Raw genomic sequence first — 22,204 nt, 5'->3', positions numbered from 1 at the left:
CCTGGAAGTAGGCCCCTCCCCTGGGCTTCTTCTCACTCTTGTCCCAGTAGTAGACGAACGTTTTCGTTTCTCTATCGAAAACGAACCACCTGCAACAGAACGCATAAAAATAGTTAATAATAGGCACCGTGCACCAAAATACTACATGTTTTAAATGTGTGAAACTCGATATGGGTAAAAATAGTGTAACTAGCGAGATGACGGCTTTAGGGAGAGCATGGAAGAAGAAAATATACTGCGCAGATTCTAAATAACTCAAGACGAAGAACGGACAAGATGAAGAAGATTAAGAAGATAAGCGACTAAATATAGAATAGACCACATGCTATGAAAAGACCTGCCTATTACTCAACACCTCAAAAAATAAGGTATATAAGCGGCTACATAGTGACTTACCTCTTGGACCATGTGTGGAATTTGGCACCGAGCTTGTGCAGATACCCGCGACACGACGTCGGCGTCACCGACACGTACGGACACACCTCGATCTGGTGACCTGCAATATACAGCAATTATGTTATAAAAGTGGACTTATTTTTATGGAAGAAAGTTAGGTTCGAAGGTGCTGTTGCGTGTGTCTCAGCTGCCATTTGAATTTGCTGCTGCTTTGGCAGGCGTTACAGATAGACGGACGCCAGTAAGTTTTGGCCACCAGTCTTATCAATCCTCGTGCTGTGCTTAGTGGAAAATGGGGTTAAAGTATGGGGAACTAGAGGATTCCATCCTTTGCGATTTTGGCGACCCGAGTGTCATTTGTATGGAAATGATATCATAAGGCGCGTGCGGTTGTTGCGTGCCCTGTCTCCCCAAAAGTATGCTAGGTACTATTTTACATGTTGTATTTTTTTGTTACTACTACTTTTATGTTACCATTTTACATGTCCTCTCCGAAGATTAGCTACTGGCTGACTGGTGAATGGTGCAGAATGGTAACAATTGGTACTGACCGGCGGACTCGACGTGTCGACGCAGATCGAAGTCGTCTCTGTCGACGGGCAGGTATCGCGTGAGGGGGCGCTGCGACTCGCTGTAGGGCGCCACGCCGCGCCGACTGCGCCGGGGGGCATTGCTGAGAGACACTGGAATGTAAATATTTTAGTTAATAAATGTTTGGGGGCATCGGCTGAGGCATTGTGAAAATGTGTTAAAAATACTGTTTATACGCAAAATTACCCCTCCGAGTTTCTAAAGAAGAGCAGGGAGAATATGATATTCTGGGTTTGGGCGATCGTTATTCTTGTGTGCCCTTTGATATTCATTAGCTTCGGCTCGCAGTTTTATCTCTCTCTCTCGTAGTTATATCATAAAAAATAGCTTATAGTCTTTAATCTATATTGATGTTTAAACGCTTTTCCGTAGCTCTGGAATACAACGGGATGCAGAAAGAACAAAGAGAAACTTACAAATATTGTCCCTACTGAAGTCGGAGGCGTGACTGAGCGGTCTACTGTCGTCACTGCGCTTGTCATCCTCAGTAGACTCGGTGCGCGAATTCCTCACTTGGAGCTGTGGACAAACATACAGACATATTAATTATGTTACAAGACGAACGAATTGGAACTTATGTTGAGGTTAAAGATAAAGGTAAACCCAACAAACAAGCACTACCACTATCATCTGACCAAGATGATCTGAGACCAATGATGATGAAGATGCTAATGGTGTCATTATTGAAAGGTTCTAGGTCTGTTCCCAGCTTATACAAAACCAGATGAACCTTTTTTACATCGATGTCTTGGTTTGGTTACCAAAACTTTAAAATATTTTACTATTAATTTACAAGTTGGGTAGGTACTCTCTCCTGTCGTCGGAATGTCATCCCTTGGGACTATGAGAGTGAAGGCATAGAGAGTGCACCTGTGTCTGCGTAAATGCTTGTGCACTATAGTCCTGCACAGCTCGCTGATCTCCTTAAATGTGAACAGTACTCGTGGCCAAGAAACGGCCTGGACACAGCATTATAAATTGGAGTGTTTTCATTTGACCTCCAAAATAGCATTTTATGTAACCACATAACTCAATGGCTACGGAAACCTTCGACATCCAATATCTGGAAATAAATTGAGATTATGAAACTCTCGAATCAATATAAAAGAATCGATTAAAGTTTCGAAACCAAACTGACGATCGTTTTTAAACTAAGCCTAGCTATTTAGTGAATATCTGTGCGTTAAATCTTTGAATTGTTTACAGTTTCAAAAATAGTCCATTGTTTTCTTTTAAGAATAGATTAGACAAAAATGTGGTAGTATACTGGATCAGTGGTCTTGTTGAAAAGGTGCATGAGGCTGAAAATAACTTCGAAACAAAGTAAACATAAATTATATTTTTAAATACATATTTATTTGTGGAGTTAGTGAACGAGTTTATTTTCTGAAAGACACAACATCTTAAAGCCTTTTCACAATAGCGGTGTCGGCTCTATATACTAGCTTAGCTCAGGTACTTCCCCTATATACTTCCTTATATAATTCACCTATGTACTTTCTAATTTACTAGCCCCTTTGTTTTTTCATGGGAAATCATCAAATGATCCTTCTTAAGTCCTTCATGCATGTACCAGGGCCGCGATAACTCTTTTGAATATCCCCAAAGTCCCGGCAGGAATATACTAACCCTAGGAAATACAAAAATGTACTCCTACTCCCTTGTAAATATAGGTATGTTTATTTTTAAAGGTTGGCTCCGACCTTACACTATATAGAATGGATACATAGTTAATACTTACAAACACAGGTCTAGGATTGCACCCGAGACCCCAATGAGAACTTTTCACTAAAGTTAACCACACAGACATAGCGTGTTCTGTATATTCACACACACAGACAAGTTTATTCACTGTTTTATGTATTTGCACATTATCTTTGTATTATCACTTCAGTTGCTTTTTCCTTATTGTTTTATAGTTTATTTATTCATTACTTTGTAAATGTAGTTATCCGATTTCAATAACTTTTGTGTAACCTGATAGACAAATTTTAAAATTGTAATAGGCTAAGATATAACTTTGAAATACCTCTTATAAACGAATGGAGCGGTGTATGTTATATGCAATTTCTTTACCCACTGACAGTCAAGTAGTTATCATGGTACCTTATCTTATAATAATTAGCGGATGAACAGATAGGTAATTGCATTCCACAGTTAGTAGGAACCTTGATAATTTCACGAAATTATAATCTATTTCGAGCAAAGTGGAGGTGTTGTTAGGAAAATATGAATGTTTACAAGTGTAGCCGTGCAACGGTGTTTACAATATTATTATACAAACAACTACCGTTATACTGGCGGATTCGAACCTGCTGCTGATTGAAACCTGAAGGTTATTAATAAACTTCGACCACCTTATTATAAAACGTGGTGTTAAGAAGTTCCCGCTTTAGTAATAGGTTTAGTCCACTAATTTTGTTCGGGATGGTGATTTAAAGGTGGTACAAAAGCTGGTACTTTTTTAAAACCACTTTTTATAATAAGACGGCGATGGTTTTATAGAAAGTTAGTTAGTACATAACATCTAACAAGGCCTGGTGTCAGAGATTTTGCAAATCCGCCTGAAGGCCTCTTTGGAAAGCTTGGTTATTGCTTCCTTTGGAGCGAACTTTCCTACTTATGTATTCGACAATTCAGAAAGGAATACTAAACTTTTTTGTACTTTTTCAATAGAATCGTCAAGAAGAGCATTATTGCCCAAAATATTAAATATTTTAAATATTATAAAAATATTTTCATAATCTCCATGCTTTAGTTAGCGTCTTACATTTGCCATAATTCCTAAGGATTAGACCATGGTATGTTGATCCCCACCCACATTTTCCTACAGACGTCATCAGACATGTGATTTTGTCAGACAGTTATGTTTGATTAACTTTGTTAATTCTGTAGTAGTGATTAATCATACTAAAAGTCTGGTTCGTTAGTCATAAGTTTTGGAGGAGGAGTGCTCAGGATGAAATTCTTACTTCAAGACTTTTTTCTGGTGGGATATCATTAAATGACCCTTCTTTCTGTGGGTACAGTGTGAGGGAGTGTCAGACTCTTACTGACTAAAACCCACCATGTTCCTTCTGGAGTCCATTGTGTGTCAGGGCGGCGGTAACGAACGCGGTTTTCGAACAATCCCGCAGCCCCGGACTCTTACGTCAAGCTTAGGTCAGGCATTATTGCAGTGGCCATCAATTGACGCTTCTCGTTATAAAAAGGCTGGCCATTAACTTGAACATAGGATTAGCATGGCGATCCAATTTGGTAATGCTGCCAGCCTCTCGGACACGCTCAATGTCGACAGTGATGGTGAAGATTTTTTGACGCTTTTTACTAAGATAGTTTTCAAATAGTCAGTTTAATTGTACATATTTATAGTGCTGTAAGTAAATGTGTAAATACGATTCACTCATTTCAATATGTGCACTTTATTCAGTATGATCTTGTCTAGCGACGTCTCGTCTGGTTAAGCGGTCGACTCCAAATATAACTGATACGAAACCCACGCAAATATCTTGCGTTTATATCAAACATAAATTCAGTTTTCGCAGTTTATCTTAGTATGAAAAATTATGTTTGAATTATGTCTAATATGCGTCGGAGTTTAAGCGTTGTTTGTGTTAAAACTCAGGTGGATACACCAATTGATGGTTCTTAGTCACTGATGATTTAAAATGGATGGATTATTTTAGATTAACAACCAATTTATAATTGGAAAGATGTGCAAGAGTTAGAAGTATAGATATATTGTGGTCAAGTAAAGGCCTGTGTCCTATATTGCACCTTTGTCAACCGTGAAAAATTATAATAGAATGTTCATGTTTTCTGTCTTGCAAGTCATTTGCGCAATCGCAAGCCAAGAAAAGATTTTCTGCAATCGCAAGAAAGAAAACTTTGCATTATAATAATTTTACAATAAAAATTCATTCAACAAATCAATTAATTAAATATCTGCACCACTAAAAGACAATAACTTAACAGACAATAAATCAATTTATCAGCATATTTAACGGTTGTTGGCCTGCTTCCAACAACTGGTCTTTTCACCCTAATTTATTTTAATTTTATAGCTTATTTTACGATTATGACTCGAGAGTGACATCTTCGTTTTTTTATTAGTTTAGCATTATTTGTGGGCGTGTGTGTTAGCTAGGCATTTGGCAATGACCTAGGTAGCAAGCGACCTGTTTTTTTGGTAGTTATGTGTATTTCAGGGGTGTGCAACCGTGCCACGCGAGGGGATTTTCGCGTTTCTTATTTGTAATTTTTGTTATTGTCAGCTCAGTGTTTCGTAGAACGTTGCCCCTTTGTGATCATTTACTCCATATGTTAGTATCAGGACTGTGAATCGCATTACAAGAACAAATATCGGTCTGGTCCAACTTCGGCAGTGTCGGATAGACCCAGGCGATCCTATGGGAGTGAGAGGGACTGAGTAGTGAGTGCACCTGTGTCTGCGAGAATGCTTGAGCACTAGCTAATCTCCTTAGGGCACATTCGCTTTAGCCTTAAAATTTCTGGATGTAAATAAATATAGCTACATACTATACAAACAAAACAAACTCCAGTCCTATCCAAAGAATGGGTACCACCCACAAACGTGGCATGATGACTGTGTTTCTGACGTCACAAATTCCTGTAACTATTACCGTCGTGTTTTCATAATCATTTCAGTTTACACCTATGTCTTATTTTTAATTTGGACACAATGTTTTTTGTGATGCTGCATCTATTTCTGATTTTGCAAAAACCTTGATTTTTATACGTCAACGGCTTTATTTTTGTGCCCTTGTCCTAATTTATTTATTGTTCGCCGACTGTTTCTTTGTTCATAAATCCCTTCGTTTTCACGAAAATATACGTGTTAAACAGTCACAAATAATTTATAGGGGAAAGTTGTGTGTATGTCTGTCACTAATTCACATTTGCTGCCTTTTTAAAAGAAGAGTGTAAATAGTAGAAGTGGTTCCCTTTGCAATTATGTGTAAGATATGTGCAGTTATTGACACATATTGGTTTGGTACTAACATCTACCTCCTTCTTCGAGCCTTTTCTCAACTATGTTGAGGACGGCTTCCAGTCTAACCGGATTCAGCTGAGTACCAGTGTTTTACAAGGAGCTACTGCCTATCTGACCTTCTCAACGCAGATACCCGGGCAACTTGGTACTAACATCTACTTTTAATACTTATTCATCTACAACATGTAACTTAATTAACGCACATCCTGAAATTAGTTTGTTCAGAATCGTTTACTGAATCGATTTATATCATTTTTAATAAAGGTAATTTTTTATCCCAAAAATAATAAAAACTACGGAAATTATTGCCATATTAACCCTGTACAGTCAAAACAAATTCAAATAGACCGTAACTCAAAGTAATAAGACTTCGTGTATTGTCGGCTTTTTCCGTAGTTTCGTTATGTTGTGTCGAGTCGAGCGGCGCGCGGCGCGATATTTGCGTGCGTAGTAGTATGACCAAAAAGTTCTCCAAGAATTGGTTTAACTAATTTAGTAAATAACAATGCATATACATGTTAAATTAAAAATTCAGTGTATGTATTATGATTATAACATAATATTCTAATTGGGGTGTTTGAGGGTGTGCGTTAAATTACGTTACATGTTGTATATGATATGTATAAACATTTGTTGCATTACCATATGTCTTTTGGTTTTCTCGTCCCCCGATATTTTTACAGTCATCCACATTCATATTTCATAATGAGTGATGCAAAGAAACTTGTCAGTATTTATTTTGACTTCTTAATTGCATATGCTTGTATCCGAAGATAAATATTGACTTTACGACATATGGCAGCGTAACACGTATCAGTGAACTTTAGAAAGCGAAAACTAACATTTGTTAGTAGGTATGTATATGGTTGTTGAAATACATAGGGCTAGTCGATGGGAGGGACTTTTATTTGCTTTTCTATTTTAAATACATTGACAGTTTCAACATATTTGCCTTTATAAAATACTAGGTGTTGCTTGCGGTTCCATTCACGTCCCGATGGAACTTTTTCGTGCATCTGGATATAAAGTAGCCTGTGACCTTTCTTAGGCTCTAGCTAGACTAACTGTGTGCCCAGTCTAAATTGGTGCCGTAGTTTGGCGTGAAAGTGCGACAGGCAAATCGGGTTGCTTCTGCACTGATAAACTGGTGCCTCTATAGCATGCTTTAAGAACTCTTAAACGATCATTTAACGAACAACTCATCGACGATACACTAGAAATTGGCCAGTGCACTATACAGTCGTTACAAAAACTCTTGAAAGTAAGTTGTTATAACCGGGTCATAAATCTTTACAGCCATTATTCAGCTTTGTGTATTTTTGTCTGCATTCTGCATATTTCATGTTTCTCTAAAATAACTGCCGGCGAAGCTATGTACGTAGATAAGAGTAGTGTTTGACTAATGTTTGTATATTAAAGTAAGAGATTAGATGAATAACATTTTCCCCATTTTGAAAAATATGGTGACCATTTTAACTTGAGAGAGAAATGATGGCCCTCTGTAGGAAACTGGTCTCTTCCCGTACAGAGAAGGGACGAGCAATAACCACAGAGCTTGCTCAGGCGTGGTCATGGTTAAAAAATTGTCGAGAGGAGCAATGTTATGAATGCCTAGGTACTGATACGAGAGAAATACGACAGCCTGTTATACTATATATACCTGTATATAATCTAAACACCATAACACATTAGAGCTATCAATCAGACATCAACAACGTGTGTCTATTGCTTATTCATTGTTTACATACAAACGATTCAACTACCTTTGAACAAGGCTGAAAATTCCAATGGATTTGAGTAAGAATCGCGTAAATTCTCCAGATGGAAGAATTATTTCATGCGCTCCTAAGAGTGTCAGCAAATCCCAATGAGACCCACTAGGGCCAAAGCCTGCCGGGGCTGCGCAAGTTACCGCGGGCCAGGTATATACAGGGCTTGAGAAGGAACATGGTGGGTTTTTGATTTCCTATTTTTGCAAGATGATGTAGGGATAATAGAACGGGCAGAAAATTTGGCCAACTAGATGGATGGACGGTCTGGCCAAAGTCGCCCGGAAGCAGTGGATGCGGATTGCTGAAGATTGAGCAAAGTAGCGAACCGCAGTGGACGTGTTTCGGCTGACACGATGAAAATGGATGATTTGGAAAATACAAGAGCCAGATTGACTTCTTCGTTTATGGGAAAGATTTAAAAGATAACCATACTGTGTAGAATAGTGGGTTCGATACTGTTGCAACTTTTGCTGTTGCCGAGTCTTTCAAAAGTCAAAATTCCTATTGTGTTACACTTTTGAACTGCATGCCAAACCATTACCAAATCGTTACAGATTCCAATGGAACTATACCGTTCTCTCATCATGATAATTTAAAAGCCAATTCTTGGTGCATCGGGTACACACATCAAAGATCAAAGGCTATTTGTTTATATTATTATTCAGTTGAAAGCATCCCTTTACGATTGTATTTATATTTAACATCATTAATTTCTTAACGCCTACATTGTTTCCCTTATTGTTTACGTTTATTGCTTTTTGAATGAATGACGCATTGCGTTGTTTGTGTGAGTGAGGTGCGCGGGAGTTTTTCTTTTAACAAGCGGCCATGTCCTCACCCAAAGAAAGGGATAAGTATTTCAAAATCTGGTTACAAGCGTAATTTCACTGGCACACACTATAATATGTACCCGTGTACTACAATGTATGTAAAGTTTGCGTTAAATAATATTGCAAAATTATGATTTTTGCAATTATTTGGCACGAATTGGCGAAGTTTCGAATGGACATCAAACTTATCACGATGCCTGAACTACTGATATATCGCCAATGAATAAGTGTTGTAGCTGAGAAAAAATACAAAAAACTCCCTAGCAACATATCTCTCTATTTTCTACCACAAAGCAATCCACAGGTCATAAAACCTATCTTTCCCTTTCAAAAAGGTGTAAAACTCAGTTATTACGATTTCTGAACGAGTGACGCATACATTTATTTATGAATAACGTTTGTATCTTATGTCTGGCAGTTACAATGAAATATTTGCTAGATTTGTTAGCTTCTTTATTTTACGTAATCGGCTGAGTTATAACTTAATTTGTGGCTGGATTTATATTTTGTATGAAGAAAGATGTATTGCTGGTTTCACGTGATCTATAGCTTGATTTTTTTAGGAAATATTTTGATAAGTATGTAAGTATATTCAATTGAGTGCCGCGAAAAAGAACCACTAGGGATTTGTACCATACTGTCTGGTATCCATAGCTTTCAGTATATTTTTTTTTTTAAGTAAAAAGTAGAAAGTAAAGTAGAATCTACTAATAATACCTATATATTTTTTTGAATAGTTTTTTCTCAATTCACACCTCCACTTCAGGATTATTTATAATCTTATAGCACATCACATCGCTCCATTGCGTACCTATTTTTATTAATACAAGAGGCTTTCAAAGTTAATAATGCATTAACCGAAAATTCCACATGACACTACATGGTCATTTAAATTATGTAAGGATTTTTTAACAAGTTTGTCACCTTCTCAAAAAAATACTATTATTTTATTTTAAAACCTTGATTTACCAATTCATTTAAAATTGCCAATAATTTGTAATCTCCTTTAGTATTTAACACTGAACTAAAAATTCGTGAAATCGAATCGTCAAAATCACTTCACAAAATTAAAAAATGCACACGTCAAACTTTCCCGCGCGTTCGATCAACGACTACGTCAACTTTTTTCTGTTATTTTTTAAAATTACGTTCCATTCCACGACACGGGCGGTCTTGCGGTCTCCGCTCGTCGTACTAGCGGTTCCGAAGACAAAATTAAAAATGATTATTTTTGTATTGTTGATCCGTGGGCGGGATAGAGTGTGAATTAAAGTTTTATTATTTACACCCGGTTAAACAGTGGATAACGAGTTCTTTTGAAAATCCTGTATGTATTTTGGTTGCAATATTGCGACAAAAATGAAAGTTCAATGCGACAGGTAGCGAATAAAATATGACTTCCAGATGTTCAAATTTCAGGAAGCACAGATTTTATGTCTCTTCAAACATTCTACGTTATTGTCTTCGGGATTCAAAATAAACTCCTAGTACAAATTATTGACGGTCCGTGCAAATATTGCAAAAACATACAATTTTTGCACGACAAAAGCTTGCCAATACGTCTGTTTACTAAGTTCGTGCGTGGGACTGTTATTTAAATACTGTTTACATGATGTGGATGTTTCGACTCATTAATGCTGACAGTGAAATATCACTTTTAAATTATACCGGTTGAGTTTAGTACGTTTTGATGAGAGAAATCATTGGAAGGACGGTGACGTAATAGGAAGATATGTTTGGCAGACGAAATTGCAAATCAAGGAGAAGGGTCCAAGCACAAGGAAAGGAATTGTCTCAGCATCAACTCGAGTCATAATAATCGGAATCGTAATGTCTAGATTCCAGCGGTGTGCGACACTGTGACGCACAGAAATGTTTCATCTGGTGTAGACGCTCTAGCAAACAGTCACAAATTCAATTCTTTGCTTGAATACAGGAATGAATCACAGTGTTTACATAACTGTATCATTTGAAACACTGTCTAGAGAACTGTAATAATGTTTCATAATATACACAAGCTGTTCCCTGCAGTTTTATCCACGTCCCTTGTAAACTTCTTCCCGTAACCGAATAAAATATAGTCTTTGTCACCCGAGGATAGTGTCGGATACCGACAGTTAAAGAACTTTTCTAATCGGCTCAGGATTTTCAAAGCAAAGTACCGCAGTTAAGCAAAAAGCAAACCATCAAAAAAATATTCCTCTTTATTATATTTTAGTTCAGCAGTGGATGAGATAATTATACAGTAACTGATTCGGGTAGAGCAGCCTTGTTTAGCAATGACAAAGAGCTACCAATTCATGTAGCTGGACACATAATTCTATTACAAAATGCATTAGCTGATTATCAACTAATTGATCTTCCTAGGAGCGGCTTTGCATTATGATTACTGCACAATCCGATGAGATAAAACGACATTACAAACTACTTAGGCTCGAGTTCACCGATAACATATGACATTTTTTTTTATCAATTTGCTTCGAAGCTTGTACGTGAAAAATTATCGTTTTAAGAAAACTGACGACGAAGTTGTCTATTAACTTGGGCCTCATTGTATGAAACTTTTGTACCCAGACTGTTTAGTAACGCATTTTACGTATCTATAGGTACATCATCATAAGTGACGTATAAAAATATGACGTCAGAACAACATGACGTAATTTGACGTTATCGAGACGTCAGAATTTAAACACCATTTCAAAAATAATATTCATCTGTAAACTGGAAGAATCGCTGGCATTCCAGAAAGATGAATAAATAAATTCCTATTTTTCTCACGTTAGTTAATAAACCACGAGACACAATTTATAACATAATAAGTTTGTTTACAAACTATAAATAATGAAACTTACTGTTTTAACGTACATTTCTGTACATTTTTTTCTTTTTTCAACCTTGAATGTCACTGGTCGTAAATAAAAGCATAAGGACTTTTTTACATTACGAACTATTTGGTTTGAACGCCTGTACTCCAATGTTGCCAGTAGAGTATTAAACAGCGATTATAGTAGATAATTTGGTAGCAATTTGTGATAATTTTGGTGATTAGATTATTTATAGTTCGGCCATTCAGAGAATGCGTTCCTGACACGTCGCGATTGAACTGACGACGTAACTTTGCAATGGCGTTGCAGTTACGATAAAAATATTTTTGCTGGTTGTTTACCGTTTTAACAATTGAGGAGCATTAAAACAACATTATTATATCAATAATCAATGAATGTTATAATTTTGTGCCAAACTGAGTGTCAAATAACTTGGTAAACAATATTTTTCTAAATCTATACTGCGCTATTACAAGGTTATGTCAGCGGTTTATATTTTGTAGTGCTGTGCTAAAAATAACAGGCAAGTATCGTAATCTGTTCTTATACAGTTATAATATAAAATAATACGTTTTGATTTTCTTTTTAAGAATTGGAAAATAATGGACTATAAGACTTAATTATAACGTTTATGAAATATAAAAATAAAACTATGACCAAACCGCATTTTTATACTTAGATTAAAAATGGTAACCCCAAATGGCGTTATGGGCCGCCATTTTGTGACGCTAAAACAGTCGTCCGTTGTCGTTTCGTGCGCATAGACCACGTTTTTCAAGTGTTTTCGATCTGTTTTTATTTGATTACCCGGCTTTTGTTAGACCGAGATATCAGGATTGATTCTGTTATTGATAATAATATAATTATACATGTAGGCGAAGATGATGATGAAGACACCACCTCCTCAAGCAAATCGGAGTCTGATTAATATTCTGTTCGCACATTCAATTCAATGTACTTGTAACAAAGAATAAATAAAACAATTTTATTATATGAATATTACCTTTTTTTGGTTTCCACTTAAATAACTAAAATATAAAACAAATGATTCCGCCAATTTAAAACGAAAATAATCTTAAAATAATGCGGCGGTTCATTTTGAAGGAACGGTAACGAACTCAGTGTTATGTTGTGCCCATCACTAGTCGTGACTAACTGATAGGTGTCAGGAACGCATTCTCTGAACGGCCGAAGTATAATAAATATTTGAGTGATTGGGTTGCACTTAAAGTGAGGTGCGGCGTGTTATTTAGTATCCTTATCGCAATTCCGTTGTTTACTAGGTAGCTGTTTAGTTTATTTACCTAAATTAGGTGTATTCTGGTAAAAAGTAATATTTCGTTCAATGTCGTAACGATTTTTCCATCGAAAGCTTCCGTATCCCAAGATTTTTTAGTTTTCAATTTACGTGTCAAATAAACTATATTTATATCAAAATATCACTCAGCTAGCCCATTAAATATATGAATAACAACCAATCAAACCTCATTTACACCATTTAGTGTTGCCAGTTTAATAAAAAAGTTGCCACCGGAAAACCATTACACGTTTTATGAAATTTTAAACTTTCCTTTTTATTTTAAAATTTAAAAAATGATAGCAGGAAGTCGGTCGTTGTGGTATAAGTCTCTGATCAAAGAAGTTGGAATTTAAAAATAATTTTGGACAAGATTCAAGAGAAAATGGTGATTTATAAATTAAATTATCTATGACCGTGACTTTGTGATTGTGTTTAAGAGCTTTCTAGGTAATAAATAATTGGAACGCCAGTAAGTCTGGTAATGCAAAATATGTAAGAAAACATACAACAAACATGATTTCCAGCCATTTATCTTCATACATGATATACTTCATATACTATATACTATATATAAACTATCTATGGTCAATTTCAGGAGTTAACAATAAACAAAATACTTACTGACCTATATTATCACACTCTTTTGTCTGCAAAAGTAGCATTCATAAAATTTCCCAAATGGTGACATTAATTAAAGAAAACGTTTTTGTAAAACTGTCATTTAATACCCATACAACGGTTTCAGATTGCACTCTAAAGAAAGAATATCTTGCATAATATTCAGACTGTAATATAAAGCTGTGAAGCGCTTTTCTGTAGATGCAAAATGGTTCCGTAGGTATTTATACTCATATTATAAAGCTGTACAGTTTTTGAACGCTCTTACTTCTTTACTGAATGAAGACATGAAAACTTATTTGGTTGTTAGATAGTCCATATATCAAGGAAGGTTATTTATCTAGGTATGCGGAGTCGTACCCAAATGGCCCGAGTAAAACCACTGGCAGATAGTAGTAAGTACACAAAACAAACGTAGCAATATAAGAATTAGTTGCAACTGTTTATTGTATAAGCAAATTGCGGAAAACTGTGCTAGTTTTCGTAACGTATCGCAATAATTTCTGATAGCGATGTAGAAATTGTAATCTAAACTAGAGCAAGATTTTATTGGGGCACAATAAATAACACGTTTGTAAGTACTGGAACAAATTGAACATGTTAATCCCTTTGAAAACAGTAACGTAGTTTGTTGGATCACAAAAATATATCCGGCAGCTTCCTGTGATTTCATACAAATATGTATGTCGGATATTTCTCAATTACAGGGGAAAGAGATAAATTTACACATGCATAGTTTTGAAGCCCCAAGCAAGTATTCAAACCCAGATTAACAGTCGGCCTATACTATCCCTTCAAGCTAAAATCAACTGATTCAACTATTTTAGATCAGGTTAATTTTTTTCTTAGGGAACCCAAAAACAGCGTGTGTATTATATCGCGTCATATTTCGTTAATATCCCGCTAGGGTATATCAACTGTCTGTCAAGTTTTCAGGAAAGGAAACATCCCGTGATGAACAATGGAATGCACCCATTTAAATAATTATGTTTTGGTTTACGTAATCCACTTTTCAGGCATCATCCTAGTTTTTTTCCAACTATGGTGAGGTCGGTTCCAAATCGAACCTTACCTTTAGTACCAGTGCTTTACATAGATTGACTCCTAGTTATCTGATCTCCTCAACCCCCAAAACAAAGGAAAAGGATATCCTCTGGTAAAACTTTCTGTTACCATTGTCAGTTGTGTCCATAGGTAATTCAAACCACAAAACAATTTTCAAAAAAGCACAGCCACAGTACAATACCAGTAATGCTCTAATTTCTCTCTCTGGAATGTGCATCTTCCGAACTTTTCATAACACTGCCCTAACAAATCATATGGTGATGGGCAAGTGCCATTACCAATCAAAATGGAATACTGATTGATCTCTTTCATGGGTAAATGATAGACAGCTTGTATATACGGAATAGTTTTCTGGCCGAAATGATGATGCAAATGCAAAAGGTTATAAAGTATGGGAGTATTAGGCAACTGAGCCCAGTCATTGGATTCTTTGGCGTACTTAACTTATCTCAAATAGATTCAGCAGGAAGGTAATAATGAAGTCAAAAGTTGCATTTACGTATACCATTTTATGCGTCGTTATTAGAGGTATATTCGTTCGTTAAAATGCATAGGGCTCCAGACATAATTAAGGGGTTTTAATCAAAAAGTGTGTAAAGCAAAAACAAAGCTATGCAATCTACATATTTAGAGAGTTTGGGTTTCGCTGTCAACAAGTAACAGTTAATAATGCCATGCAGCATAGAAAAGGTTAGCGCTGGAATGCATAGTATACGAAGATGTCAGTCAGGAAGATTCTGACACTCCCTTCTACTCCACCCATAACTGACGTAGAAAGAGTGAGCCTTGGAATGTAAAACAAACGAAGATCTATGGCTTTCAATCTGAAGAGTATGACACTCCCTTTTACTCCACCCGTGACGGGAAGTTGACATTATATCCTCTCCAAAAAAAGTCGACAGCGGCACAAAGTATTATGAGGCCCATTTTTCTTACGAAAATAGACCTGTTACTTCTAATATACTTCTTTTAAAGGAAACCTCAAGCTCTATAAAATTAAGTATCCTTAATCTGAGGTTTCAGGTCTATTATTGAAAGGATCAAAGCTGGTATTTCTGTGGGACATAATGAAGGAAACATTAATTTGGTCCATCCTGCGCTTGTAAGGGAAATGCTCGTTTGTCTTCCTAGAACACAGGTGTATTTATATATTTGTGTCCGTTTGTCTGTTCGCTTCGTTAGAGAATTGATTGCTGGGTTTTTGGTTATTTTTGTAAGCTTTTAAGGCACTTATTATGTCCTTTAAACGACATGGCATGGCGACGGTTCTTCGTTGCTTATAATCATTAATAATGTTTTCATATTATATACCTTTTTTACGGGAACTCAGCAAATGACCCCTTCCGCGGTGGGTGCAACCTGAGGGACTGTCAGATCCTTTCTGACTAAAACCCACCATGTTTCTTCTTAAGCCCTTTATGTACCGAGGCCGCAGTAACTCTCATGGTAGGAGTACCTGGGTATCTCAGATCATACTTAAAAGACAATCCGCATAATATTCCATAATATTTTCCACTGTTTTCCACCGTTATAAATACATATTTCATTGCAAAAACTGTAAACAGTCCTAAGAGTATTTAACATAACAGATGCGACGTTCCCAAGACAACTACGTTATAAATAAAACAGCTGTATTATGTAAAATTTCTCCATTGACTAGAAAAAACATTATCTGTTTTTTTACGATTTTATTTAAGGTAAACGCGGGTGAAGTCGTCATGCCCCAATAGTCGTCAATTAATCTAAAAACATTTATTATTTTTTTCTACTGAACTTAAAATGGGCCGGTTTATATGTAAACATATTGTTGATATTATATTGCACAATTGAAATAACAATACGGGGTTTTAACAGTCACGGCTTCTAAGATATGTTATTTTAAACGTGTGTGCCCTAACAAAATCGTTTTTTCGTGAAGTTCAGCTGTCAAAAGTGAAACTCAGCACGTGGTTTTGTGTTTTGATTTACATAAATCCAGTGGATTCTGTGGTATGTTTCTTTGTTTAATTAGATAGTTAAGTTTATTTGCTAACGATGTAATATGCAATTTGGAATACTTTTAACATAGAAGATATATTTTTTTAATGTGACATCTATTGGTACTTTAAAACTCCGATTTGACCCAAAACCCGTCAATTTTACAATTATTATGACGACTACTGGGACATGCTCGAAAGTTGCACCTAAACTCGTCATAATGAGGATATTTTGTGTTTTACAGTACAAAATGCAAATAAACAGCGAATATCGGGACTTTTACAAAATTGTTAACTGTCTAGAACAAACATATTTAAGATTTAGACTAAATTTGTTCATAAAACTGAGTTTCTTTTAAGCTTTTTCTTAGGGGTAAATTTTACTCTGCTGGTTCTAGATACACGTACACAGTCATGTTATTCAATTCAATTCATATGTTTCTTAATGGTTAAATCCCCTGTTTTCTATAAGTATGCACTTTCTACGAGTGTTTTTTTAGGTATATATTAGCTGCTGTAGGCCTCCGCCATTCGATTAAGATCTAATGCTTTGGGTACAAGTAACTCTAGCACTAGCCTTTGTTTCTACTACGCTTGGATTACAATTTGTGGCAAGCAAAAATTGACTGTTCTTATAGTTATCGGCACGAATCTTGAGCTCTGACCTTCGCCTGTGAAGAAGTAATTTATTGGGTCCCTTTTGTGGTATGAAGTGAGGCGCGGGGGCGGGTTAAAGCGGTGATTGGCCCGCAGTGCATCGCGTCATAGCCGTCACTCGGGATTGGTTCTTTGCTAATAAATCACTTCTGCGCAGATGTAGGTCAGAGCTCAAGATTGGTGCCGATAACTATACACTATGCTTTTTGTTCGAAATAACTGCATGTCGTCACGCGTATTGTACCGCGTCTCCCTAACGTCCCTAACTAGTTTTGACGCAAAAAATATTAAAATCAGTTTTAAAACTAAGATGACATAGCTTCCATCGCTGTCACTTCTTTGCTTGTCGTATTCGATATTGATGGGTAAAGAGTAATCTTAAGTAAGATTTTTTTATTTAAAATTGTATGTATTTAGTGATTGCATGATCGTAATTTTAATAGCAGATCATGACTGAAAGAAACTACAAGCAAGAGGGCCTTTGAAAATTCATAAAAGCTGTAAATCAAGGGGCCACACACAACATCAGATGCAGCAAGAAAATTTAAAACGCCCTTTTGAGACAACTTTAATGAAAAGGTGACACAAAACCGACGATTATCCCTGTATAAAATATACTATAGAAATGAACCCAAGGGCAATCCCCGGTTCTGCGCTAAACTATTTAATTGCTAGGTAACTGAGGAGGAAAACTACTTGGGCTATTGCGTTTTGATGTTAGTGGATTAGGATATAGGAAACTATAGGACCTATGGCACCTGGAAAAATATTCGTGGTGGCCTGGTGGGCAAAGAATCAACCTCTCAAGAATGAGGGCGCGGGTTCGATTCCAGGTCAGGCAAGTACCAATGCAACTTTTCTAAGTTTGTATGTACCTATGACACCAATGACTGTGTTTCGGATTGCATGTTAAACTGTAGTTCCCGGCTGTCATTGAACATCCTTGGCAGTCGTTACGGGTAGTCAGAAGCCAGTAAGGCTGACACCAGTCTAACCATGGGGTATCGGGTTGCCCGGGTAACTGGGTTGAGGAGGTCAGATAGGCAGTCGCTTCTTGTAAGGCACTGGTACTCAGCTGAATTCGGTTAGACTGGAAGTCGACCCCAACATAGTTGGGAAAAAAGGCTCGAAGGATGATGGTGATGAGGAACTTTTGCACTTGCCGGTGACAATGTATGAAATACATGTTAAAATGGCAGGTGGGGCTCGCCAGCTCAATTACTGGGCCCCCGGGAATCAGTCACTGAATAGCAACCTGAGGGCAATAGGGACATGGGCGGCTGAAGGGTGAGGATACCTCGGCCGACTTTAAACGCAAAGCACGCGCTCCCTGTGGGTCCAGCATCACCGGCCTACTCGCCACTTACCACGAGGCACCTACTCTCCGAGCAGGGCTGCTAACCTTGCTCTAGCGACTCCACTCTGGTCGGCCAATGAGGCAAGCCAAGAGGCGGGAGATCTATCCCTCGTCATGCTTCACTCCGGCAGGCCGGAGATGGGGGACAGTATACTCTCCCTGGAGCACTCGGTATATATAGCCTCGCGGGGTCGCTACTCCCCGTCATCCACCTCAGATGCCCTGCGGGGCTTATTAGATATTTTCTTGACATTTATTTATTTTCAAACATATTATTTACATTTTTAAATATTAAATATAAAAATAAAAAACATTTAAAAATATAAAAAATAGGTTGCCACCGATATCGGGCACAGGGTCCAAGGTACCGGTGGTTAGGGTCCCAGAGACAGAAACCTCCTCACAATACGTGCCGTATCAAGGAGTACTGCCTTCTGAATTAGTCCCTTGATCCAGCCGCCCAACGAGAGCCTCCTGAGGTGTTCGTCGAGGCTCTTGGCTATTAGACCATTGGCCGTAATGACAATCGGCACAATAACAGCCGTGTCGACATCCCACATGGCGACAACCTCGTGCGCTAAGTCAAGATATTTTATTTGTTTCTCTTTCTCAGCTTTCACGAGGTTCTCATCATGCGGGACGGCGACATCGACTATCATCGCGCGGCGCGCTAATCGTTCTATCACCACTATATCAGGCTTATTAGATATTATTATTATTGTGTTTGAACGCTTAGTTGTACCTAATCATATATTTTTTTTGATTGATACCTTTAAGACAGTTTGAACTATCTATAGAGATTTTTGCAAATCGTACTAAGCATGTGCTAAGCAGTTCAGAAGTTTTGATGAATGATAACCTTACCTGCATATTTATGAATGTTAGTAATTATTTCGCGGAAAGCTATATAAATGAATGTGGCTTTTATTTTTTGTGAAAACTAATTATTTTATTTTACAATTTAAATATTTTAATAGTAATTTATTTTACTCGTGCTACAATGCACATGACTGCATGGTTATTATGATTAAGAAATACAACATATATTTTATAGACTGATTTTGTGACTGCGTTTGATGGATAGGAATATAAATTAAAATGCAACTATGTATCTGTTTTATTGAATACCTGCTCTTCTAACAGATTATGACCTGCTATTCTAAATAGGGATTTGGTCTTTTATCTATCTACTAACTAATGTTTCAAAGGTACAAGTACGCTTAACAAATTCAAGCACAAAAAAATGTACTTAACTTGAACTTTATGTTCAAGAGCAGAGAGTTCACATTAGCATTAAAAGTTGACGAGTACTGGGAATATTTGACGAGTATCCGTACAAATCAGACGACTATTGGTACAAATCGCCCTTTTTTTACTTTTGCCTTAATAAGTATATAAACCCATTAAAATTATTAAAAAAACATAGTTACTTAGAATAACGAATAAATACTCTATCACGTCATGCAAAAATTTTCATTTTCTATTGAATATTTAACACACAGTAGCGCTTCAAAGTCAGTGATTACCGAAATCCGACGAGTATTGGTACGTTTACCTTATGTTCCCAAGCGTGACAATACGACGGGAACAATTCTATTTTTAACGAAGTTTTATATAAAACAAATGGTCTGCTGAAGTGTTTTTTTCTAAATTCCGATGTCGGTGGAGCATAGTCCATTAATTTGATCTTGAAATTCCGGAGAAAACGTGAATTATTTAGTAATCATTTAAATAGCTTCTTTAGTACATTTTTATCATGCCATTGCAATAACCGCAATAGGCATTTTCTTAAAGTTATTGTCAAGTACCGTATTTACGTAAATCATCATCATCGTCCTTTTTCTCTCACTGCTAGACACAGGCCTTTTCTCATTCAAAGAAGGAAAGAGCGTTAATCACTACGCTTGCCAAGCAGATTAGCGATTTCGGACTTATTAACTTCAGCTTTACATATTGACATAAAATAATATTTCCATTGCGCTCTGTTTGCAAGTGCTCTTAGACATTTAGGACACTGCAAAATTCTACATTTGGTTTGTCAGTCTAAAAAGATAACAGTTAAAAATCTAGGTTCTCGCACCCATTAAAATTGCTCTTATCACAAAACTACATATATCCACTTTATAACGACATTACCAAACTATTTTCTACACGATCAAAGAATATTTAAAAGGAAGTACCATTTCACCATTTCTACGTCCACCCGCATAAGACAAGGGTCAGAAACCTTTTCTAATATATTGCTCAATTACTCTTAGATCTAAAGTGAGAAGCTGTTGACTACTATCACCGCCCGCGCATATCCTTTGTTCAATATTAATCTATTCAAAGATATTAAAGTAAGAGAGTTTGAAGTTTTTTATTACCTACTTTTGATGGTTTTATTTGAAGCTTCAAACGGATGGCGTGGTAACCACAAAAATGTTTGCAACGCCTGCATTTTATGGTTTCTAGATGGTGCTATTTTTGGAGAGTCAAAAGAACGATTTTTAGTGTATTCCCATACCAATTTTGAGGGTTCATTATCACTTTCAGGGTCACCTTTTTAAATCTCAAAAGTATGCTGAATCTCAACGTTAGTGCAGAACGAATTTATTGGTTCATATCTGACGGAAAATGCGTCGAGCGTATCGTAAATGTATGATCGACGCACTAGCGCATCATCGGTTAGGTGGTTAAATAATTGAATGTTTTATCGTATATTTGTCCCTCTATGTTGAATCTTCCTAAGGCTGTAAATTGCCCTTTTCCATGTCAAAAAGTTATTTTAGCCATCAAGGCCCTACAAATATTTCAGCGAAGTTAGCAACATTATAGACTAATATGAAGATAACGAAATTGCTCCTCAAATTTTGATCACAAATTCAATATAATTAGTAACTGTTGAACAACAATATTTACAAACAAACAATAAGGACTCACCTCTTCAATGGACGATGACATTAGCCCGGAACTGCAACAGAAAACACCATTTGTTAATGATTTACAAACAAACAAAAATTATACAGTAATCTTAACGAGTGGAAAATATGGCTAGGCAGATGGTGAAACGTTAAGGGTATTCAAAAGCCAGAAAGTCTGATAACTATTGATACAGCAATAAACATACAATGCTGTAGCATCTGTCTAGCCTTTTCCTAACCATGTTGGGGTCGGCTTTCAGTCTAACTGGATGCAGCTGAGTACCAGTGTTTCACATTTCGTTTACCCAGTTATTTCATACATTTCTGTATTTGGTTAAGAGTTCGAGTTTTTATCGATGATGTCAAGGCAATGTTTGTCATTGAGATGTTAAAATTAGAGCAATTCGTTTGGTAATTGATTTTACGTATACAATGCGTAGATTCAAATAAAACGCAGTTTCAATAACATTTATAAGGTTTAAACTGGTATCGAATTTTTCTCCAATTAGCTTTTTTAGGGTTCAGTACCTATACGAAAAAAAAACACATCCTTCATTGTTTGTGTTGATCCATAGATAATTTTATTGTTTGTCTGTCAGTCAGTCAAACCCATTTCTTTCCAGAACGTGAGAAGCTAAACACATGAATCTAAATCTCTACCACAAAAACTTTTTAACGTTAGTTTAAGACTTGTCTAAAAAAATGACAAATTATGACGTTGACATATGGTTCATTTTGCAGCCAAAATTTTATTAGACAAGCGTAAAACAGGGTTTAAAGTTTTTGTAGTAAGGCCCTACTTGTCTACGGTCTTCTTTTCCTATACATACATACACGTACAGATTTTGTACATACAGATGTTAACAAATCATCAAACACATTAGGATATGAGATTAGCAC

General features: G+C 36.5%; 1 protein-coding gene across 3 annotated transcripts in view; it reads right to left on the bottom strand.

Annotated features, from left to right (window-relative positions):
* The window catches only part of LOC124642968 (pleckstrin homology-like domain family B member 2), a 123,521-nt gene that overhangs the window by 3,191 nt on the left and 98,126 nt on the right, over window positions 1-22,204 (bottom strand). For all 3 annotated transcript variants that reach the window (XM_047181792.1, XM_047181793.1, XM_047181794.1), the window contains 5 exons: window positions 21,324-21,354; window positions 1,404-1,506; window positions 948-1,079; window positions 397-496; window positions 2-89 (listed from right to left, as the gene is read on the bottom strand). In XM_047181792.1, the coding sequence (XP_047037748.1) occupies window positions 2-89; window positions 397-496; window positions 948-1,079; window positions 1,404-1,506; window positions 21,324-21,354 (454 nt within the window). The remainder of the gene's footprint in view (window position 1; window positions 90-396; window positions 497-947; window positions 1,080-1,403; window positions 1,507-21,323; window positions 21,355-22,204) is intronic.

This window comes from Helicoverpa zea, chromosome 26 (assembly GCF_022581195.2).
Source record: "Helicoverpa zea isolate HzStark_Cry1AcR chromosome 26, ilHelZeax1.1, whole genome shotgun sequence".
In the NCBI taxonomy this organism is placed as follows: domain Eukaryota; kingdom Metazoa; phylum Arthropoda; class Insecta; order Lepidoptera; family Noctuidae; genus Helicoverpa; species Helicoverpa zea.
This window is presented reverse-complemented; position numbering and strand designations above follow the sequence as displayed.